Source organism: Eurosta solidaginis, chromosome 3, assembly GCF_040869045.1.
Source record: "Eurosta solidaginis isolate ZX-2024a chromosome 3, ASM4086904v1, whole genome shotgun sequence".
In the NCBI taxonomy this organism is placed as follows: domain Eukaryota; kingdom Metazoa; phylum Arthropoda; class Insecta; order Diptera; family Tephritidae; genus Eurosta; species Eurosta solidaginis.
In genome coordinates this window covers 37,780,814-37,806,230 of record NC_090321.1, presented here as the reverse complement: position 1 = coordinate 37,806,230, position 25,417 = coordinate 37,780,814, and the positions used below count along the sequence as shown (strand labels likewise).

The following is a 25,417-nucleotide window of genomic DNA, read 5'->3' as shown; positions in this document are numbered from 1 at the left end:
AAATACAACGCGTTACTGATGAAATTTCGCGACATGTCTGTGCAAAATATTGCGTAACGGGAAATTGATGTCAATAATAACGGAATGCGGTTACTGATCATCAAAGAAGGCATCAAGGTTTTATTGGGCACATTTCAATGCGTAATTGGATAAAAATTAAAAGTTATACACATGTTTGAAGTTTGCTGGGACGTATTGTCCCAGTAGGGGCGAAAGTGTTAAGTTAAAATTCTTCAAAATTCTATTTTACTTTTACTTTATTTGATAACATTTTTAAACATATACTCATTTTAATTTAAATTTTTTTTTGAGTCGAAAAAGTCAGGTAAAAAAATTGTCCGAGATGAAAGCGTTGAGATACTTTTTTACTCTTCGGACCACTTTCAAAAAATCCACAAATAAAAGTTAAATCCGGACTGTTATTTTTTAAGACAAATAAGAGCCCGGTCTATAACTATTGAACGGCTCATCCAAATGAAACGAATTGTTTCCCAATAGATTCTTCTAAATGTCTAGATCATGGTCATTTGTAAGTTTTTGTCGCTATAGTATAGATGCCTCAAATGACTGATAGCTGTCTAGCAGGTTAATACCAGAAATTTGTCATAGAAAAACTCAAACCAACTCTCATAGTACTATGCTTATACTTTTCCTTAGCAAACTTGCACCAGTTTTATCGCCATAAAGTTTGATCCATTTGAGATATTGCCTTGAAATTTGGTACACCACTTTCTGTCCTTAAAATATAAAAGTCCGGATTTTACTTTTATTTTCTGACTTATAAAATACAATTACAGGTTTAATAATTTCTTTCGAACTTAAAAAAAAAGTCCGAAAGTAATTTTTTCTGGAGGATTTTATTATAAAAGGAATAACAGTTTGAGTCCCTGTTTTTTAATACTAAATTTGATTATCAATTTCCTATAACGCTATTTCAATGTCTCAGCGGTAGACTGCAGCAGTCTACGTAAATCTTCGTCCTGTTCCACAGCTCGTTTCACTGCCGCCAATAACTGCGCATTAATTTGGCCCGTGTGGTCATTGGTGAGCGGTAAACGATTCACTTTTGCTGCCAATTCCGCTAACTTTGGTTTACTTTGGAGCAAAGTTTGCAATTGTTGTGGTGCTATATTCGCTGCACGCGCTAACTGTATATGCGGTGGTATATGGAATTTGGGAGTATTCAAATGGCCACGCGAATAAACGGCAGGCTGTGATTGAACGCGATTATCATAGATTGGACGCAAAGGTATGGGATAATGATAGGGCAAGGGATTTCGTATTAGCAAAGGTATGTGATGGTTCATAGGTGGATGCTTTTGAGATGCCTGATGCGCGTGCGTTGCATGAGTCGCTGTAGCAACCGCCTGCAGACGTTTTCTATAAGCCAACTGCGGTTTGATATATTTGCTCAATTGAGCTTCTACTGCTTTGCGTGTGTCATTAGTACTTGTGCCATTACCTTGCGGCCATAGGTTGTAAATATGAAAATATGCTGCAATGCGCTCGAAAATATTGTTTTTCGTTTGCGTTGAAGGCTCAACTTCGACCTCTATTTCTAATTGCTGGTTTGGTTGTTGTCCTCGACGCGACTCTTCCGTGCGATCAGTGAAATCCGCAGACTCGAGATATGCCTTTATCAGCGCCACACCTTGTTCGGTGCTCGTTAAATGACGTATATAATTGATAGTTTCCTCAGCATTGGCAGTACCAAGATATTCAGCCAATTCGCTTATACTAGGCACTTCATCGAGACTGGTTATACCGAGCTTTGTGCGCGCTATCTCCAGAAGATCATGTGGAAATTCGGCGGGTGTATATATAGTGTTGTCTGTAGAAAGCTCTAGTGCTGCTAAAGCAATGTCAGCTGTATTATTGGGTGCGCTGGATTTAATAATGGTCTCTTTACTATTGGTTTCAGGTTCACTGCTCGGTGCTGGGATAGTCGTGCTCGTAATGAAAGTTAATCCCGCTGTGGATTCAGTGTTGGTATCTGTTTTGCTTTTTACGGCAGGTTGCGACTGCTGCGCGTTAATGATCTGATAGGCTGGATAGATATGTAATGGCTTATAATAGAGCGCTTGTCGATGTGCTGCCGGTTGTGTTTGATGTCCGCACGCATACTCCATGACAATTAGAAGGCAAAGTAACTGTGGAAAAAAGTTGAAATTAAAACAAGTGATAAATATGATTGCATCAATTGTGAAGTAACTACAAATGGCAGTTGGACATTTGACTTTGGCCTCTTGTCCAGCAGGTAAAGTCTGTAGAGAGCAATACAGGTTTAAGGAGATACCGATGAAAGTGAAGGCTGCAGATGTTCTTAATAATTCATTTTCCAAGCCCATCTACCCTGTGCACCATTAATCGTGGTAAACATCCTTTCCGACAGCAAGTTACTGGAAAGTTTTATATGATATTAAAGGCCCAGTTTTTACTTCCTGGACCTTAATGCTTGAGAAAAGAAAATTCAGAAGTGGAATAAAAAGTTGGGGTAAGTATATGATTTTGAAAGCAACTTTGATAATTTGCCTTTATAAAGTCAGTTTTGTTCTACCGACGACCTAGCAGCTTTCTGATTTTTTTAAAATAATCGAAGCTCCAAAAAGGGTGCGCTTTGAATAACGAAAATACCTTTAAAAACAATATTAATTGGACATGCATAAAACTAGTAAATTCTTTTTTCCAATAAATCACTTGAAGTTTTAATATAAATATTAAATGATTACTATAAAAATTTTACTTTACTGTCATGCAAACTGCGACCTCCGAGCAGCATCTGCTAACACAGAAGAGCCTTTGTTGGTATAAATGCTTAAAAAATTAACTTTAATCTCATATTTTCTGCAAACTGCGGACTTCGAGCAGCATCCTCCAAGACAGAATAGCTTTGTTGGTATAAATATCGTCTGAGGTCTTGCCAAAGCACTACCAAAAGGCGCCCGTGTTTTAGGAAATGTTTTTAAAGTATTTTTATGTTAATTGTCCCGTTAGGAGTGGAGAGGAGTGTGCCTCTATGCAGTTACACCTGACCGATTTTCTTTGCACGAAAGAAAGTATATACCATCCATGGCAAACGCTCTGTTTTCCAACTGCAAACCGAGATTGTGTGTCATTTACAGGGCACAATTTACCGAGATGGTAGCTGTGTGATGCGGTAGGACGAGAATTGTGCTCGACTTCGGTTGACAGGCCTCAATAAATATAAAAAATAAATTTTAGGAACGATAACCTCCGAAGAAATTTTAGGCCGAGCTTCTCTTCCAATTTGCGTCGTGCTCCTTTTATTTTTTTCCTAAAAACTGACAAGACCTCAATACAATATATTTTTCTAAATATCAGCAGTTTTAGTTATGACGAATTATCAGGGACTTAAATCTGATGACATGGTGAAAAGAAGTTTATTTCAACTTGTTCTCGGGAATCACCTTTCGAAATATTCTTGATAAATGTTGATAAATATCTAAATTGCAACCGAGCTCGACGAATAGAATGGCAGAATTTTAAACAGAACTTCACAGGAAGGCACATTAACCAGTATCTAGTCCGCGATGTCATTTGGTAAAAAATTAGCATTTGGGCTTTGTTGGACTACGCCAATGTTTTGTAGATGCTTAGGTAAAACACTCTTGACATAAAGACAGGTCCCACGATCTCGCCTGAAATGGTATCCAAGAGTGAGATTTCGTTTTACTGCTTTCCAAAGGCCTAATCAGGGTAACGAAGGCACTTAACATAGCACAAATAGAAAGGAATATGCAACCGCTAGCTATGGATCGTAAGAATAATCATTTTATGGACACCTTTGCATCATCTTAAAAAAATGTAAGGCGCAATTACGTCTGAAGAGATTTTAGACCGACTTCTCTTTTTGCGTCGCGCTCCTTTTTAATTTTTCCTACAAATTGGCGGGACGGGAAATTGGCCGACTCCGAGCGGCATCTGCAAGACAGACGAGTTTTCACTGAAAAGCTTTTCATGGCGGAAATACACACGGAGTGCTTGCAAACACTGCCGAGCGGCGACCCCGCTTAGAAACATTTTCTTCTAATTGAAAAAACTTGTTTCTAAAATTTTTATGTTGCTTTTCCCGGGGCGTGAACCCTGGATCGTCGGTGTGGTAGGCGGAGCACGCTACCATCACACCACAGCGGCCGCCCATCTTTTATTTTCGTGTTATTCGCAAATCTCTGAGATCTTCGTTCACACACCGCACACTTGAGTACTTACCCTCAAATCCATGTTTACAATGTAGTTTAATTATACTAAAACACCGTCTAAATTAAATGTAAAATTTGTATCTCACTACTCGCGGCCGTCTAATTTATCCGCTCGTCTCTTCTTACTACCAGCGCATTTATTCAACTGAAGCATTTTCAGACCGAAGATTTTGTAACTTGCAACATGCGGAATAAATCAATTGGTTTAACTGAAACTCCAGAATATACATTTTCGGTGCATGTGTGAGTGCGGATGCATTTTGAAAACAAATAGTGTGTACATTTGAAATAAACATACTTTTCGGATCTACCTGCTTTTCCACAAATTTGTCTGTTTCTTTTTTTATCATCATCATCGTGATCGTACTAAGAATGTGGTGATTTGCGGCTTCTAATGCCCAAAGATGGCACGAAATTCTACCTGCGTTACTTGTAATGCGATGCGTGGGTCACTTCATTGTGTATTTTATGATTTCAACGTAACAAACAATTAACATTTAACTAAACCGTGCCACAAAAGATTTGATGGGTTCATAGCTGCGCATACATACGTAGTTATGGTGTAAACATCTTAGATATGAACATCGATACAGGGAGTTGCAACAGAAAGTACACACCTCAGAATTACAAAGCGTTGCACAAATCAGTAGACTTTCAACCAGGGACCCATTTTAATAGTTATTTTCTATTTTTAAGTCGAAAAAAGTCCGGCTCAAAAAATTGTCCTAGGTGAAAGTTTATGGGATCCCGGGGATACCCGTGTTTTCATGACGAATCATGCATCCTTTTTATTTATCGGATTTTTTGGAAAACAAACCACCTATGAAAATAAAATCCGGACTTTTGTTTTAAATCACAAATAAAAGTCCGAACTCTATAGCTATGAAACGGCTAATCCAAATGAAACGATTTTTTTACCAATAGATTCTTCTCGATTTGAAGCATATATGGTCATTTGAAACTTTTTGTTACTAATACCAGAAATTTGTCATGGAAAAGCTAAAACCAAGCTTACACCTGTTTTTTTTTTTGCAATAAAGCTTGATCCAGTAAGAAGGATTTTGTTAAAAAAGTTTTATTTCGATGAGCCGTTCCATAGTTATAGGGTAGGACTTTTATTATGTCCTTGCATCTCAACAGCCACGCCAGTTTTGGCAGTATTAATTTAAAAATAAAAGAGGGCTTTGTTTTTCTGGGAACAACAATAATACAAACTACAGTGCCTGCATGGCATTCCATCGGGGAATAACTCTATGGTCACTAAGTCCACGGGTGGGATGTGCAGATAGGTATACAGTGTCGCAGTCGGAGTGGTTTTCAGAGCTCCATTTAAACTTATCATTGATAATCTGCGGCCGCCGTGGTGTGGTGGTAGCTTGTTTGCCTAGGGGCGGGAAAAAACATATATAAAAACAAGTTTTTAAACTAGAAAAACAGATTATGAGCGGGGTCGCCCCTCGGCAGTGGTTTGCCGTTCGGAGTCGGTATCAATTAGTAGGAAAATTTAACAAGGAGGACGACTCAAAGTGGAGAGAAGATCAGCCTAAAATCTTCGGTATATTGCGCCTCGTATTTACTTTAGGCGATAATTTGATAAGTAATTAATATAACCTGCTTAGCCCCTTTAGTTTTTTAATGCAGGTTTCATGGTATAGTTAGCCTAGCATACCAAAGGTCATAGGTTCAAGTCCCAGAGAAGAACAAGAAAAATTTAAATGATGTATATTGGAACGATTTCCCGTCATCCCTTGTCAAATTTCGTTTCGAGACAAACCGGTTTCGGCGTTGTGCCATCATAAGTGTCGATTTTCGTTCTGATCTGTTGTTGTCGTTTGTCCTGTATTTATAGTTCGTAGGTACATGAACAGATATTGTCAAAATTGATGCTTGTGTTTATTTAGTTATGTGTATGCGGACTGATCGATTTGTGTGGCTGACTGAGGCAGGTAAAAGTCTGTAATTTTAGTCGTTTGACCTTTTTGGGTTTGTTGTTTTGGTGCGTTAATTGTTTTGTGTTTATTTGTTGTTGTGTGTTTCTCTGTTATACCTGTATGATTACTTTGTTTCTTGTAAACCATAGTTAGGTCAACAATAGTTCATAATACAAAAAACAAAGTAAAGAGTATGCAAATCACAAATATTCTAAGAACCACTTTACGTTAAACGGCCACCGTGGTGTGATGGTAGCGTGCTCCGCCTACCACACCGTATGCCCTGGGTTCACACCCCGGGCAAAGCAACATCAAAATTTAAGAAATAAGGTTTTTCAATTAGAAGAAAATTTTTCTAAGCGGGGTCGCCCCTCGGCAGTGTTTGCAAGCGCTCCGGGTGTATTTCTGCCATGAAAAGCTCTCAGTGAAAACTCATCTGCCTTGCAGGTGCCGTTCGGAGTCGGCATAAGTCGACATGTAGGTCCCGTCCGGCCAATTTGTAGAGAATATCAAGAGGAGCACGACGCAAATTGGAAGAGAAGCTCGGCCTTAGATCTCTTCGGAGGTTATCGCGCCTTAAAAAAAAAAAACTACGTCAAAAATATTTTCAATTAAAATATATAGACAAACAAACGGTCTTGGAATGGGAAGCCCCACATCAGCCATTCTTAAGGAAGTGTATCCACCCTGTCGGAAAATAAACAATACAAAATAAGTAAACAATTTAAATGGTACAGAAGCTTTCCAAAAGCCCGTCGGCTGTAGTTATAGCGTACTTTTTCCACATCCTCACTGAAGTTCGCATAGAACTCTAGGTTTTGATAACTGGTAGGACACATAAACAGACGAAAAAGCTCGGTCAAAAGCTTTAGAGACTCACTCGATTTGTAGTCTTTGCGACCGTTAATCAAGATACCTAATCTATTTTGGGAATAGATGTAGGAAGAATGTGAGTTTTTCCAGTTTTGTGACTATATAACTATATATGTACATACATACGTCTATTGAATATAATTGTCCTACTGCTTACGCTGCGTTTCAGCCCATATTAGATGAATATTTTGACGTGCTTTGCCTAGAAAGAAGATTCTCCTAAATTTAGCAATACCTCATACACCTACATCGATAATTTTTCGCATAGATACCGAAATTTTCTATTTCAGCTTTATAATGATATTTTTAGGAGTAGGAGAAACAACGAACTGATGTTATCTTCAACATCTTCCACAGTTGAATACGATACGAACCGGGACCTAGCAATATCTTCAGTTCTTATTAGATTGTTTGTCGGACTTCTAGACAAGTTGCGTGGAATATAAATATTATTTGTCTGGTATAGTTTCTGTTTGATATACTGTCCTTCCCTCCTGGATAGCCAAAGTTCTGGATAAACAAACATTCATTAAATTTGAAAGTGGTGAGGTTACTTGAAGTCTTTTGAGCTTTCGTGTAGCTTTCTCCCATCAAATCTTAGATCTAGTTGTCGAGGTTTTGGTCTAATCCCACATATCCATTTTCATTTCTTTCTTGGAGGCAAACAAGTCACAAAGTCTGTAGAAATTTCATATTCTCCACAATATCACAACTAGTACTCAATATTTATTACACATTAGACCGGATTCATATAGAACTCTTGGTGCGATGCTTCGCTTTGGCGTTTTGATAGCGCCAAAATTTAAAGGCAGATTTACATAAATGCTCTGATCGCTTCAATAAGATCACCAAAGCGCTTCATTGCGATCTTATGGCGCTGTCAAAGTTATAAAGCGAAGTAACGCGACCAAAGCTTATATGTAAATCCGAGATAAGAATAGCTCAACTTTTTGCTTCAATTTACATTTCACAAAATTTGTATGTCAAGATATACGATTGAACATTCACTGAACTCATTTGTAAGGCGATGTAATGCAGTAAAGCGTTCTTTGTCAATATAACATTAAAGAAGGTTCAGTTACAAACATTTTAAAATATTGCAGATCCCTTGTCAATTTTTATCTCAACTCTTTATTGGATAGGCATTGCCGGTGTTCCTCAAGGTAGCCATTTTGGCCCGATTCTGTTCTTGCTATTCATTAATGATATCTCTACAATACGGAAACCCTCGTAAATTTTGATGTATGCTGATGACGTAAAGCTTTTTAAATTCTATTTGTCGTCCGAAGACAGGAAATTGTTACCATCAGATCTAAAACCCCCTAGTTGCTTGGTGCCATCTAAACTACATGCCAATCAACTTAAAGAAATGCAATACATGTGTTTATTCCTGTGGAACGTCGCAGCAAGCTTCCTATACAATTAACAATTATAACCTTGAGCAAGTGTATGAGTTGCTGACTAAGGGGTTGCGATAGATAGCAAGCTTAGTTTCTACCTTCATATAAACGCAACTGTCAATAAAGCTATACCTCTTGGCATTCGTAAAGTGTTGGCCGAATTAAGCGATGCTTATGTTATGAAAACTCTTTATACAACATTGGTTAGACCAATAATAGAATATGGATCGATAGTATGGAATCCGCGTTATCAAGTTGATGCAGATTCAAAAACACTTTTCACTTTTTGTCTTAAGGGATGATTAATGGGTTGTATAACCTGCCCCCTTTTACCAATAGGTTGAAGCTTATTACTCTTCTTACCCTTGCAAATGGTAGAGAAATGCTTGGAATAATTTTTATGATCAAATTAGTGAATGGTTCTAGTCCTTTTTTACCAAGCGAAGATAACTTTAAAGTTCGGCCAAATAGACATTGTAAGCCCCTTTGTTCTGAAACAATGTAGAACCAATTTTGAATTAAATGAGCGCTCTCCGTAGTCCGTGCCTGGATTATAACGCGCACTCTAGCATATTTGATAGTTAGGAATCCATTTTTAGCATTAAACAGTATATTATTTCCTTTCTTAATAATTAGCAATTCACTTATCCTACTAAGCACATTCCAATTCTTTTCTATCTTTCCTATTTATATGTTGTCAGTACTTAACCTACCTTATTAATGCGTTTAACAATTCTCTAGAGCTAAGCAGTTTTAGATCTCGACACTTAAGAAATTTCTGCCTTTCAACGACTCGGCAAACAAAATATAAAAACCGTGCGTCATGGGTAAAACCGTTAGAAATTAATATTGTAGAAATAGAAATATACAGTTTAGTTCTCAATGGTTTATTTCGTGGTACTTTAACCATGTCTGTCCTTACAGGGTGATTTGCTGATCGCCTTCTGAACACTTCCCAAACACATATGGCGGAAATGCTGCAATAGCGACGACTACGAAGATTTTACAAAACGGATGTACTTGCAGAACATTTTTCATTTATTTTCGGGCATTTGGCGTAAGCAGTTCAGACTAGATTTGGCGAATATTTTTGTGCAAATTTACTTAAAATTTCTGTAATTAAATAGCAAGTTTTATGACAATTACTCACTCTAATACAATATTTGTGAATATTTTCTGTCCAATGCACGCTCGTTTGCTGACATTAATCAGAGCATTTGAGTGCTATATGCGGACAAAGATAAAAATTCAACATATTTACCAGTGGAATGTTGCCTTTTTGATGGCACTTACCAACTTGAAAAGTGTTGTAATAAATGAAAAAAGTTTTAGAAAGTTGATGTTTTAGTTTTTTTCTATAATAAGTCGCCATGCTCCATTTTACTAGTGTGCACGTGCTTATGTACATACATATGTATGTATGTATGGCCAAATGCCTGCCCTACAAAAAATCGTGCGACTATTCCATGAATAGCCTGGAACGCAATTATCCCTTTCGTCCATACTGTCAACCACAGCTAAAAGGCAGTCAAGTGAAATCAGAGAAAACAAAATTTTTGTTTGACAAATTTATTTTCTTTTTTTTTTTATAATTTATTTAATAATTTGGGAAAAATTTAAACAACGCGACATCAAGACGGACAAGGCGACAGCTGTTTCGATTATACCTTGTAAATCTATTCAGGGTATAATCGAAACAGCTGTCGCCTTGTCCGTCCTGATGTCACGTTGTTTAAATTTTTCCAAAATTATTAAATAAATTATAAAAAAAAAATTAAAAATTGCTTCAAATAAATGTTTTCGTACATTTAAAAAAAGCAATACGGGCAATCCTCGATTAAATTATACAAATTTATTTTCATTTTATTTAAACTACACATTTTGGTAATTCTTTACTTTAGCTCACAACTACTAAAACTCGTCCAAAAATATGGGGAGATGTGTCCAACGACGCGTTTTAAGTTCCGCTTTCGGGTTCGTGGTCCTCGGTCCAAAACGCGTTTTTTGACATCCCCGAATTTTAGCAGTTGTGAGCTATATTAAAGAATTACCCTTTTTGAATATAATGATACCCCTTTTATTATTCGATGGAAAATATTTTGTGAAGGCAATACAGAAAATCACTGAAGCACGGAGATCCAACAAGGCGACACTGTTTTCAGAAAAGAAAACCCCATTAGTTTTTAAGTAGGTAAATTATCATCGCAGAAATTTATTGGCATCAAAATTCCTGAAAGGCAGTAATCGAACTTTACAGACGTTTTGGTATGGAAGGCAGTATAGTGGACCATGATTGATCCTCTCTTATTGCTATGTTGTTGTTGTTGTAGCGATAAGGACACTCCCAGAATGCCTTGGGGTGAGGGGGGGGGGGGGTGTATCGATGTTCATGGTCCTTTGCCGAATGCAGATCCGGTACATTCCGGTAACAAGCACCATTAAGGTACTAGCCCGACCATCTCGGGAACGATTTGGTATGACCACATGAAACCTTCTAGGCCATACCGCCCTCCCACCCCATAAATCCATAAGGAACTTCGGGTTTCCAGAGCCTCGCTGGATTCGCCACGGGTAGGTGAGGTTGACAATTGGGTTGGAGAAGCTATATATTGTGCTACCAACCCCTTGAAAGGGTTGCGCTACACAACCCCCTCTTACGACAGGTATACCAGCCGCGGGTATATTCTAAGCCCCTAACCCACTGGAGTTATGTCTATAGGTGCGATTAGTTAGTGTGAAGTGAATTTTGACTATTTTATGAAAAGATAATACGAAATTGCATTAAAGTATACATACCAGTGCATTTCGTTCTGTTATCGCATTTTTTTTGGTTTTTCTAAAACATCAATAATGTCTGTACATTAGGGTGGGTAAAAAAACAAATTATTTTCCTTTTGGTATATAGAAAATATTGTTCAGTATATCCAAAAAGATAGCCTGGAACAATTTTAGCATAAATAATAATACATTGTTTGATTGATTTGAGTTTAAGACGTATTCACAATAATTTCTTTTATTAAATTATTGTATTTTTATTTTGATGAAAAAACTGAAAGGAATTAAACATACTGGCTGATATTATAGCTATTTCGACCCTGCCAAATATCTCTTCAGATATCTTTGTATTTTTAAATTAGAGTAAGATTCGAACTCAGATCGTCAAATTTCAAACACTGCAGGCCTACCAATAAGCTGTCACTACGTCAGTTTTTGCCGTTTGTTATTTATTTTAATTTTATTTTATTTGTTTGATGCAGTAGAGCTGGATCATTCTGATTCTATGAGTTCCTCTGTGCGCAAGGCTTTTTGCATTGTTTCTTTTGTCGCAAGTGTTCCGGATAAATCCATGCATTTTTTAGTATAGATAGTTTTTTCCAGTCAGTTATAATTAAAGTACAAATTATGCAGGAAGTTCTGCTTTGCGCACCATTTGGCGCCTCCCTGTGAGTAGCGCCCGGGAAAGTTATAGCAAATAAAAAAAATTATGTATGGGAAAAATCACATTTTTACCGTTAACTCATTTTCCTCACATTTCCTCAAAACTTGATTAATTTATTTATATAGTTAGGGTTATATACTATGCAATGTACTCGGTTTCATGGTTCGAAAAGGTTCTGGTTTTTTTTTTGTTTTTTGATTTTAGTATTGCGAATCACTTTTTAATTTTGGGTAGAATTTAAAAACAAAAATTTTTTTTTGTTTTCGTTTTTTTTAATAGTATTGCGAATCACTTTTTAATTCTAGGTAATATTAAAAAAAAATATTTGATAATTCATATTATACATTAATTTTTTTTATATTGAAGTTATATTGAACAATCCAAAAAAGTTCCAAATCAAAAATTAAGCTATTCCAGCTTGTTCGTTAATTTATTTTTTTTTTGTTTATATGATGCATACTATTCCAGCTTGTTCCTTAGTACCAAAAGAGTAATTAAAAGCAAAAATTATTCGATCGGTCAATAGTCCATGAAATCTCCAAATATATACATAGGTATATGACCAAAAAAAAAAACTAGAAAAAAAAACTATTTTTATTATTTTAAGTAAATGTTGCGTTTCATATGTAGAATTTATATTCTTACCCAATTAAAATTGAGAAAATAAAATATTTAGTTTTCTGTATCATAGTCGAGGTTTTGCGGTAGGAGTAGTAGAGATTTCACTTCTTCAGATATTTCCTCATGCTTACTAGGTAATTTCGATCTCCTCGATGAAATAAATGGGTCAGAAGTAACTAACAAATTATTTAAAATGTCCTCATTTGTGGCTTTGCGGCTAACGTTTCTTGCATGGTCTCGACGATATTCTCTAAAATGTTTATTTCTGGATTCAGTTTTAAAACAACAGTCCAAAAAAACAAATTTCAATGAAATGGGGAAAAGTTCTGCTATATTATTTTTGTGCAGTTCGATTGATTTATATTATACACATCTTCAGTCAGTGTTGTGAATTCTATGTGATAGTTGCTACAGGTGGTATTTTGAGGTTAGTTTTCAGCAGTTTTTCAACATGAGTTTTTCCAAGTACGTACGAAATGTTAGATATATTTATTTGATATAACTTTAACGATATACAACAGTTGAGCATGTGAACTACACTAAACTTCAAAAAAACTTTTAGTTTAACCGATTTGTAACAGAGTAATTAGCTTATGAAATTTGATGTTGTTTATAAACGCCAGTAGTACAATAGGCTACTATTGCCTTGTTTGTTTGTTTGCTTTAGACCTACTAAAATGCGCAGTCTGAAACTGCATGAAATTTTGGAAGAATTAGAAAGAAACGACGACTGTCCATTACCCGACGCTATTACAATATTTTCGCCTGGAAACTGTAATGCAGATGTCACAGATGAAGATTCTGGGAAAGAAAATGAAATATTTTTGAATAATTTACCCGGTTCGCAGCTTAGAGCTCAAGCCGAGCTTCACTACGATTCTTCAGAAAGCAAAAATGACGAAGATGATGATTTGCCATTACTCCAACTTGCTAAACGTCTGCGAAAAGATTCATATCATACACAACAAAATTCAGAAGTGCCTGATACATCAACACAAATAATTGCTCAGCGAACTTCTGAAACTGTGGTCTCCAAAAATAAAATATACAGCTGGCCATCACGTGACATACAATCCAAAAACAATAGTTGGAATGACATGGAAGGAGCGAAGGTCGAAAATACACCTTTGTACTATTTTCAATGTCTTTTTATACTCAGTTGAGCAGAGCTCACAGAGTATATTAAGTTTGATTGGATAACGGTTGGTTGTACATATATAAAGGAATCGAGATAGATATAGACTTCCATATATCAAAATAATCAGGATCGAAAAAAAATTTCATTGAGCCATGTCCGTCCGTCCGTCCGTCCGTTAACACGATAACTTGAGTAAATTTGGAGGTATCTTGATGAAATTTGGTATGTAGGTTCATGAGCACTCATCTCAGATCGCTATTTAAAATGAACGATCGGACTATAACCACGCCCACTTTTTCGATATCGAAAATTTCGAAAAACCGAAAAAGTGCGGTAATTCATTACAAAAGACCGATAAAGCGACGACACTTGGTAGATGAGTTGAACTGATGACGCAAAATAGAAAATTAGTAAAATTTTTGACAATGGGCGTGGCACCGCCCATTTTTTAAAGAAGGTAATTTAAAACTTTTGCAAGCTGTAATTTGGCAGTCGTTGAAGATATCATGATGAAATTTGGCAGGAACGTTACTCTTATTACTATATGTACGCTTAATAAAAATTAGCAAAATCGGAGAAGGACCACGCCCACTTTAAAAAAAAAATTTTTTAAAAGTAAAATTTTAACAAAAAATTTAATATCTTTACAGTATATAAGTAAATTATGTCAAGATTCAACTCCAGTAATGATATGGTGCAACAAAATACAAAAATAAAAGAAAATTTAAAAATGGGCGTGGCTCCGCCCTTTTTCATTTAATTTGTCTAGGATACTTTTAACGCCATAAGTCGAACAAAAATTAACCAATCCTTTTGAAATTTGGTAGGGGCATAGATTTTATGGCGTTAACTGTTTTCTGTGAAAATGGGCGAAATCGGTTGATGCCACGCCCAGTTTTTATACACAGTCGTCCGTCTGTCCTTCCGCATGGCCGTTAACACGATAACTTGAGCAAAAATCGATATATCTTTACTAAACTCAGTTCACGTACTTATCTGAACTCACTTTATCTTGGTATGAAAAATGAACGAAATCCGACTATGACCACGCCCACTTTTTCCATATCGAAAATTACGAAAAATGAAAAAAATGCCATATTTCTATACCAAATACGAAAAAAGCGATGAAATATGGTAAGGTAATTGGATTGTTTTATTGACGCGAAATATAACTTTAGAAAAAACTTTATAAAATGGTTGTGACACCTACCATATTAAGTAGAAGAAAATGAAAAAGTTCTGCAGGGCGAAATAAAAAACCCTTAAAATCTTGGCAGGTATTACATATATAAATAAATTAGCGGTATCCAACAGATGATGTTCTGGGTCACCCTGGTCCACATTTTGGTCGATATCTGGAAAACGCCTTCACATATACAACTACCACCACTCCCTTTTAAAACTCTCATTAATACCTTTAATTTGATACCCATATCGTACAAACTCATTCTAGAGTCACCCCTGGTCCACCTTTATGGCGATATTTCGAAAAGGCGAACACCTATAGAACGAAGGCCCACTCCCTTTTAAAAATACTCATTAACACCTTTCATTTGATACCCATATCGTACAAACAAAGTCTAGAGTCACCCCTGGTCCAGAAAGGCCCACTTCCTCTTAAAATACTCATTAACTCCTTTCGTTTGATACCCTTATTGCACAAACGAATTCTAGGGTCACCTCTGGTCCACCTTTATGGCGATATCTCGAAACGGCGTCCACCTATGGAACTAAGGAGTACTCCCTTTTAAAATACTCATTAACACCTTTCATTTGATACCCATATCGTACAAACGCATTCTAGAGTCACACCTGGTCCGTCTTAATGGCGATATCTCGAAAAGGCGTCCACCTGTAGAACTAAGCCCCACGCCCTTTTAAAATAATCATTAACTCCTTTCATTTGATATCCATATCATACAAACAAATTCTAAAGTCACCCCTGGTCCACCTTTATGGCGATATCTCGAAAAGGCGAACACCTATAAAACGAAGGCCCACTCCCTTTTAAAAATACTCATTAACACCTTTCATTTGATACCCATATCGTACAAACAAAGTCTAGAGTCACCCCTGGTCCAGAAAGGCCCACTCCCTCTTAAAATACTCATTAACTCCTTTCGTTTGATACCCATATTGCACAAACGAATTCTAGGGTCACCCCTGGTCCACCTTTATGGCGATATCTCGAAACGGCGTCCACTATGGAACTAAGGATTACTCCCTTTTAAAATACTCATTAACACCTTTCATTTGATACCCATATCGTACAAACGCATTCTAGAGTCACACCTGGTCCGTCTTAATGGCGATATCTCGAAAAGGCGTCCACCTATAGAACTAAGCCCCACGCCCTTTTAAAATAATCATTAACACCTTTCATTTGATACCCATATCATACAAACAAATTCTAAAGTCACCCCTGCTCCACCTTTATGGCGATATCTCGAAAAGGCGAACACCTATAAAACGAAGGCCCACTCCCTTTTAAAAATACTCATTAACACCTTTCATTTGATACCCATATCGTACAAACAAAGTCTAGAGTCACCCCTGGTGCACCTTTTTGCGATACCTCGAAAATGCGTCCACCTATAGAACTAAGGCCCACTCCCTCTTAAAATACTCATTAACTCCTTTCGTTTGATACCCATATTGCACAAACGAATTCTAGAGTCACCCCTGGCCCACCTTTATGGCGATATCTCGAAACGGCGTCCACCTATAGAACTAAGGCCCACTCCCTTTTAAAATACTCATTAACACCTTTCGTTTGATGCCCATATTGTGCAAACAAATTCTAGGGTCATCCCTGGTCCACCTTTATGGCGATATCTCGAAACGGCGTCCACCTATGGAACTAAGGATTACTCCCTTTTAAAATGCTCATTAACACCTTTCATTTGATACCCATATCGTACAAACGCATTCTAGAGTCACCCCTGGTCCATCTTTACGGCGATATCTCGAAAAGGCGTCCATCTATAGTACTTAGGTCCACGCCCTTTTAAAATACTCATTAATACCTTTCATTTGATACGCATATCGTACAAACGCATTCTAGAGTCCACCCTGATCCACCTTAATGGCTATATCCCTAAATGGCGTCCACCTATAGAACTATGGCCCACTCCCTCATAAAATACTCTTTGATGCCTTTCATATGATACACATGTCATACAAACACATTCCAGGGTTTCCCTCGGTTCATTTTCCTACATGGTTATTTTCCCTTATGTTGTCACCATAGCTCTCAACTGAGTATGTAATGTTCGGTTACACCCGAACTTAACCTTCCTTACTTGTTGATACTAACATCATAAATATGTTCGTAAAATACACGAATTTGTATGCCAATCAAAAAAACCTAGTTGGAAATTTGACCAATGAGGAAATGCAGTGCTTCTTCGGAATTTTGCTGTTCAGTGGCTATGTTATAGTACCTAGAAGAAGAATGTATTGGGAGAATGCCACTGACTGTGGCATGCCCATTGTTTTCAACGCCATAACTAGAGATCGCTTTGCTTATATCATGTCTAATATCCACTGCTGCGATAACTATAATTTGCAACAAACTGATAAATATGCCAAAATTCGACCACTGATTGATGCGTTGAACACCAATTTTCTGAATTTTGCTTGTTTTGAAGAAAATCATAGCATCGAAGAGGTTATGGTGCCTTACTATGGGGGGCACCCATGTAAACAATTTATACGTGGTAAACCCATCAGATGGGGCTACAAGTTTTGGGTGGGCGCAACTCGATCAAGTTATATATTATGGTGTGAACCCTATCAAGATCAATCTGGAGAGAATTCAAACTAGTGTAATCCTACAATATGCTGATGTTTTGCGCAAAATTGACAACCAGGCACCCTTTCCCTTGTTTTTTGACAATTTCTTTACTTCGTTACCGTTGATTGATGAGCTAGGTAAAAGAGGATTCAAGGCTACTGGAACAATAGGGGAAAATCGTATTTCCAAATGACCTTTGCCAAAACACAAAGAAATGAAAAACCTACCCCGGGATTCTTACAAATTCCACTCTACAAGGGCTGAAGAAATCGTAGTTTGTAAGTGGCATGATGCAATAGCATCAAACGACGCAAAAGTAAATCCTGTGAACAAAATAAAAAGATATTCGCAAAAAGAAAAGAAATACGCTTTTGTTGATCAGCCTGCTCTTATTAAAGTCTACAATACCAAAATGGGAGGAGTTGACAGGTCTGATCAGAATATAAGCCTTTACAGGACTTCAATTAGACAAAGAAATGGTATTTTTCGTTTATTGCCCACTGTCTTGATATGGCGCTCCACAATGCTTGGCAACTATACAATGCTAATGAAGGTGAATATGATCATCTAAAATTCCGCCGGAGTGTAGCGTCAGGTATTCTGGAGACTTTCAAGAAAGCAGATCAACGAAAATCTGGGTTTACAACGAAAACTCACGTTTTGATGGTATAGACCACCTAGTAAAATATCGGCAAGGTCAATTGCGGTGCGTTTTTTGTCACAAACATGCCAACTTTTTTTGTAAAAAATGCGAAATTACTCTGCATCCAAAAAACTGCTTTGAAAACTATCACACTCCTACATAATTTTATTTCTTCTTATCTTCTGTAAACTTATTTCAATGAATAAATAAACAAAACCATGCAATTTTCCAATAGTTTGTTTTCTTACTAGGTCATTTTACTATCGTTGTTTAAAAACAACACCGCTTTTCCAAGTTTTTCCAGCAGAAAGTTTAGTTTTAACCTACTTTCTATTTAAAATAGCAAGTAATAACTATGATTTCAAAAAAATATAAAGATTAGACACTAAAATATGTTTCAGGCTTATCCGGGTTAAGGACTCTAGTTAGGTTAGGCTAGGTCCTGGAAAACTTTTATAGTAGAAGTTTCCCAGTTTGTTTATAGTCCGGAATAAAAAGAAAAACAAAATAAATTTAACTTTTTAGGAAGAATAGAGGTAGCTTTTTATATTTGTCAAGAGGACGGAGTTATTTAATAAACTGTGCACGCCGAGTGAAGTAGCATACAATATTTTTTGCCGCAGCTGCAATTTTTAATATGTGAAATAAATAATGAAGACCTAATTTGGAACCACATGAATTAATACGTGTCTTCGTCGTCATAAGCTACAAACGCACAAACAAATTCACTTGCGATTTCGGTTTTAGGTTCAGGGGATATAAATCGGAGATCAGCAAACAAAATATGTATTATTTTTTTGCTCAAACTCTGTTCTATTACTTTGACCTTTACTAATTGGCCTCCTGCTGTGTAGGAGAATCTTTTCCACCACTTTAGCCTGACCGTTTCATAAATTCTTGGGACAGGATACGGTAAATATTCCTTTGCTTATTGCCAAAGCAAAACTGATAAAGGATTTAACAATAAAAGAAAAATACACTATGAAGGCCACTTCAAATGTATATCCCATTCTTTACCTAAGCCGCTGGGTATTTGCCTTTAGGCTCATGGAAAATTGCTACTTTTTGTGATTTCGTATACAGTTTCAAGAACTTGTGGCAGAGAATTGCCTCTGTTCAATTGTTGAGCGCCTATTCATATGACCTTTTGTAATCGATCGCCTATATCTGTGGGGATTTAATTTTCTTCGGAGACCTACTACAGCTGGCAGGCTATTGCTTGAGCGTTTTTTAATTTAATATCCTGTGGCGATTTTTTAAGAAATTTGAAACCTTTGACATTATTATTATTTTTTTTTTTTTCATTTTACGAAGGTCATTTCTTTTCAGGGACTTATTGGAAATATATTTTTTAACTAATTAAATTGAACAAACATACAAACGTATATATGTAAAATAAAAACATTTAAGGCGCAATAACCTCCGAAGAGATTTTAGGCCGAGCTTCTCTTCCGATTCGTGTTGTATTCTTTTTTTTTTATTTTTTCCTACGAATTGGCCTGAAGGGACCCACTTGTTTTATGCCGACGAAGCGCGGCATCTGCAGGGCAGACGAGTTTTCACTGAGAAATACATGGCAGAAATACACTATGCTTGCAATCACTGCCGAGGGGCGATCACGCTTAGAAAAATTTCCTTATAATTGAAAAAGCTTGTTTCTAAAATTTTGATGCTGCTTTGCCCGGGGCTTTACGAGTATATCGAGATTAGACAATCTCCCCAGAAGCCAAAACTGACGAGAAATCTCTCCTCGAACAAGCTCGAGAAATCACAAGCTTTATTTTCTCTATATATATGCTGTCGCTAATGGCACTAGTTTCGAACTAGCGCAGAGCTGTCATAAAGAGGATACTAGCAGTACAAGGTCTAATTCTGTCTCTTCGCAGTGCTTTCAACTGACGCTGTTAACATTGACGCGTTTTTAACTGGTTTAGTTGTAGGTGGTTCACAAATTGTCACTGCCTTATTACACGAAATTAATATAGCTCACTCTTAAGCGCTGTTGGTTCGAGTGCGCCTCGCTCTCGGTGGTAGTAATGTAACCTGTAGTCCGATACTACTGCTCTTCGTGACTGTCTCCCATTTTCGCGGCATGGTATACTCGTACATATTAATGATTTATATATATAAGACAATATATAGACATATTCAAGATTTACAAAAGGTCCTTGATTTTCTGAAAATTACATTTCTGTCTAAAAATATTCTTTTTACTCTTGCTTTTGTTAACTCATTTTGCCGTGTCGGATGTGAGAACGGTTTATGTTCTTGTTTTGTTTTTGTAATTTTCTCACGCTAACTTCCATTGCCAAATCATTAGCACGGTTCAGAATATTTCACATATTTCTTTACTCAAATGTAGCATCTTTCAACGTTTCTAGTTACCTGTTTCTTTGACCTTTATTGTTTTTTAACATTCGTATTGTATTACCTTGAACCTTACATTTTCCAAATTTAGCAACTAATAACACTGTTTCTTCGATTCTCATCCCCTATTCTATTGACCTTTGTATTTTGCACATTTTTCTTAAATCTTATGTGACCTTGAAGCTGGGATGATCTTTTATCCGTTATGCAGTGATCGTTATGATCGTGATCTTTGTTCATTCATATTGCTAAATGACATTTTATAGATACCTCTTATTTTACACGTGAATCCTGTTTTTCAGCTACACTCCTCCCTAAATTTGATCTCCTGTTCATTTGCTATTTTCTAATAACTGCAGCGTGAAGATTGTATTTTGCTCTTAAAAATTACTAACTTTGTTCACTTACTTTTGCATTCGCCTATTATTTGTTTGTTTTTGCTCTTTTCTATTGTTAAAACTTTATTGAAGTTGTTTTTGTTATTTACCTGGAATTATAGTTGTTATTGTTTGTTACCAAAAATTGATTTGAAACAATTAAAATTTGTATAAGAACGACTTTCTCATATTTATGATCCCTCATTCATTTGACCTCAATTGTTTCAAATTTTCTGTTTGTTTTCAGTTTAGTTCATCAAGTTTTAATATTCGTATACTCTAATTAAGTGATCTATGATCGTGATTCATGCATTTTGTTTTAATGCTCTATAGATTTAATGATACTCGACTGGTTTGCTGTTCTTTTAAGATTATACATCCTTTTTGAACGTAGATGGCTTGTTATTATTTTTGCTGTAAACAATTTTGAACCTATTTACTACGAATCGGCTTTTTCAAATTTCTGTATCCTTGTTCTTATGACCTATTTAAATTGCTTATTTTTATCGTGTTTCTTTGTTTATGAAACAAACTGCCTTTTTCATTATGAACTGATCCTTTTCGACCCATTATTGTATTGCGATGGCTTTGTACAAGGATATGCCATATGAGAATATTAAAATATGAAAATCTGTTTTCAGTTTTTAAGTTATCACGAACTTGGTTGCCTGTTCCACTGACCTTCGCCTATTCTATCAATGTTTTGTACTAAATCGTTTCTGTTTCTATTCATTAAAGCTAAATAGCGCTGCTATGTTAAGAATTATAGTATTTCATTTTCTTTGGTCTCCATTTTTGTTTTATTTTGTTGTTGTAAAGAGCTTGTACCTGAGTATCATCTAACAGATAGGATTTTGGCATTTCAAAAGGTGCGAAATTTACCAACCATATTCTCAGCTAAGTTTCAATTCAATTTAATTTCAATTTCGTTTTTCTTTCAACTCTCTTTTCATGTTTCTTAAACCTTTGTTCTAAATTATTTTATTATTTTGCTCTAAGGCCCGGTTTTTCAGTAGTTGGTAAAACTAAGCTTAAACTAAGTTTGCCTAAACTCTAGTCAAATTTAAACTTCAGAGCAGTTCTTCAGTGACAGTTTAAGGCCACCTTTGGGCTACATTTTTTTGTACGGCAGCCGTCGATTTTTTATTGAATAGATCACGGCTGTTCAAAAATTTTTATATTGGAGTGCAAATCACAATACATATACAAAATTATATATATATATGACCCGGTCTATGAAAAGGTGGCTTATGACTCAAAAAAAATTACTACTACTAAGAAACCGAAGAAATGCATTGTTTGTCTTTAACAGCTGTTTCTCGCAATTTCTTTTATGAGTCATAAGCCACCTTTTCATAGACCGGGTCACATATATATATATTTTAAATGTTTAAAGAATTTTGATGGCCCCTTAATTTATAAATTTTAAATTAAAATTTTTCTCAGTGCTACAATATTTTAGAACAACTTTTTGCTGTCGATTTTTTAGTGAAAATTTGAATATCATACCAAAGAGCCTTGGCGTCATATGGAAGTGCTTTTTTTTTGCACTTTCGTATGAAATTCAGGCACTTTCATATGCATCGAATTTATATGTGAGGGCATATGGGAGTGCCACGAAACTTTTTTTTTATATTCAAAGCGTGAATTTGTATCTGTGCCTATTCTTCAGGGCAAGACAAAAAAAGTGCTATAAGTGTATAGGCGTTGTGCAGCTCTGGTCTAGATAATTTGTAGATACGTCAACAGCTGGATTTTACTTACCCAGCAAATATGGAAAAAATAGAGAAATGTATATCTAGTTCTGGAGTTGGTATCCAACATCATTCTTTAATTATTCTTAAACCTAATAGTTCTCAAGGTGGTATCATTATCCAATCATGTATGCCTGTCGTAAGAGGCGACTATAATACCAGATTCAAGGGGCTGTGTAGCGCAATATACAGCTTCTCCAAACCCAATTGTCAATCTCACCTATCCGCAGCGAATCCTGTTTCACTAACAGACGAGGCTCTGGCGACCCCAAGTTCCATCAGGAGGGGAGGGAGGGATGGCCTGAAGGTTTAATGTGGCCAAATGAATCGTTCCCGAGATGGTCGGGCTAGCACCTTAATGGTGCTGTGTTACCGGAGCGTACCGGATCTGTATCCGGCAAAGGACCATCACATCGATAACACTCCCAAAAGATTTCGGGGAGCAACCTTATCGCTACAACAACAACATTATCCAATCAGAAACCAGCTTTTGCGAAATATTGTATAATTTATAGTTATCGAGTTGATCTTCAACGTCATTCTAAAATTTTTATCCAACCTTTGAGAGATTTTGAGAAATGTACAGTGCTCAAATGAATATCCACATTTACCCAGTTGATATGCTACATTCCACATGGAGTTCAAAATTTTTTTTTCGCAAAATGGTACTACCAAAGCCAACAGCTGTTTATTGAGAAATATACGCCGGGTTGGTAGCAGTAATGAAGCCTTATAAATTAGAAATCAATTATATACGTTTTGTCTTATTTTCGTGAAAATACTGTAGTATTGGAATCTTACATTTGAGTTCAATTAGAGAACCAAACTAGAGTACAAGTTGGGAACTATCTTTTTTTCAACTTAAGTAACAGCATTTTTGCTTTATATAAAAAATTTCCTTTTTGCTGGGAACGCTAGGATTCTCAAGTTGAACGACTGAGATTTTAGAAGTATGTATGCTTGTTGTCCACATGAGTTCTACTGGTATTCAAGCCCAAATGCATGTCGGGTATATTTGACGTCATTGCGAAAAAAAAAACACAAATAACTGATAAGTTAACTAGAGTTTAACCCTGCCGGATCGGTCACTTAAGCGCAGCTTAAACTTCAGTTAGAGTAAATTGAAAAACTGCAGACTAAGTTAAGGCATAGTTTAACTGAAAAACTGAATTGAATTTGTACTGAAAAACCAGGCCTAAGGCCTGTTAAGGCAAATAAAATTGTTTGACCCCTTCCACTACCAACCCAGCAGTTCTGTTTTCCTATTTCTTTGACCTTTAGATACTTGTTGTTAATATTTTTCCTAGCACTTCACTTTTTAAGCACTTTTTAATTTCATACCATCCCATTTTTTTCATATTTTATGGTAATCGTGTCCTTACTGCTTATGCCCTTCCAAATAGGAATACTTCAACTATAAATTTTCCGCTCCTGTTATTTGGCTAACAGATTCGAAGATCTCCAGACTCAAAGAAATCGACCAAGTTGTTTGGTGACGCCCTTCCGCTATGAATTTATAAATTTCGCGTTGTGTGTCTCAATCTCTATGGCTAAGTGGAGAGGTTTGCAAAAAATGTGAATCTCTCTACCTCTTTACGTTTACAATTTTCACACCTATAGTTTGAACACTCTCTCAAATTTGGTCGCCGGTTTCGTAGTCCTTCCCCTAATCTAGTGGTCTTTAGGGCACTTTTTGTTATAATCAGCTGAGCAGAGCTCAATGGTACCCCGTAACGGCATAAACTAATCGAGATAGATATAGACTTCTATATATCAAAATGATGTGGGCGAAGAAAGAAATTCATTTAGCCATGCCCGCCCGATATCGAAAAACCGAAAAAGTGCTATAAATTATTACCAAAGACGGATAAAGCGATGAAACTTGGTAGGTGGGTTGATGATGCAGAATAGAAAATGAGTAAAATTTTGGACAATGGGCGTGGCACCGCCTACTTTAAAAAGAAGGTAATTTAAAAGTTTTGCAAGCTGTAATTTGGCAGCTGAGTATGTAATGTTCGGTTACACCCGAACTTAGTCTTCCTTACTTGTTATATTTACTGGTTGACCATATTTTGTTGGTACCTCATATGGCAAGTTTTATTTCAAAGAGAATGGGATGGTTAACTGTTGCTTCTTTAATGTTATTCCATTACAAATTGAGCATCACATACATAGGACACTACCCATACAAATTAACCTAACTAATTCGATACGATCGTAGGTATCTATTTCGTAAATGGAGCACTCAGGTATGTAGCTCAGAACATATTGCGTACCTTTTCTTTCGATGTTTTCCGCCTTCTTACCACCACCGCATGAGCGCATTTATATTTTCTTCTGTTGTCTTAACTACTAAGATTGCATTTCCAAGTCATTGTGATCGTTGCTTTTGCTGATCTTTATGAGTATTTTTTCTGTATACGTGTTTTCTAATTTTCTTTAACCTATAACATTTGCCTTTGACAATCCAATCACGTCAAACAATGCCGCGTGAGCTATCCACGAGAAAACTCTCGGTTCACATCCTTTCTTTAAAATCGTGCTCTCCTGTTCCTTTGACTTCTACCCCTTGGATTCCCGCAGCGCGTAATTTAAGATATTTAGCGAAAAATAATTAAGAAAGACCACGCCTTAAAATGTTGTTTATCTTCTTAAGGATTAAGAAATGAGTTCTCGGAACGAAATAACAATATTGTCATTACTTAAGAATCGCAACAAAAAATTATTGCTAAGACGAAATAAAAAGACATTTTAGGCCATCTCTTGCTATTTCTGTTTGCCCGTTGGTAAAATTAACCCTTAAAATAGTCTGTTTACATTGATTTTGTTTTCTTGTTCCATGGGCTTTGCCAAATTTT

At 36.3% G+C, this 25,417-nt stretch overlaps 1 protein-coding gene across 4 annotated transcripts in view; it reads right to left on the bottom strand.

The window, feature by feature from the left end:
• Positions 1-461: 461 nt before the first annotated feature.
• link overlaps positions 462-25,417 on the bottom strand; it is a 43,075-nt gene continuing 18,119 nt past the window's right edge. Inside the window, exons 1-2 of one of the 4 annotated variants that reach the window (XM_067777435.1) lie at positions 24,836-24,984; positions 462-2,150 (exon numbers count right to left, since the gene is read on the bottom strand). In XM_067777435.1, coding sequence (XP_067633536.1) covers positions 930-2,129 — 1,200 coding nt within the window. In that variant the 5' untranslated portion in view covers positions 2,130-2,150; positions 24,836-24,984 and the 3' untranslated portion in view covers positions 462-929. Of the gene's footprint in view, positions 2,151-4,230; positions 4,334-4,518; positions 4,656-24,835; positions 24,985-25,417 lie in introns of those variants that run through there. The other 3 variants (XM_067777437.1, XM_067777434.1, XM_067777436.1) reach the window with 3 other exon arrangements.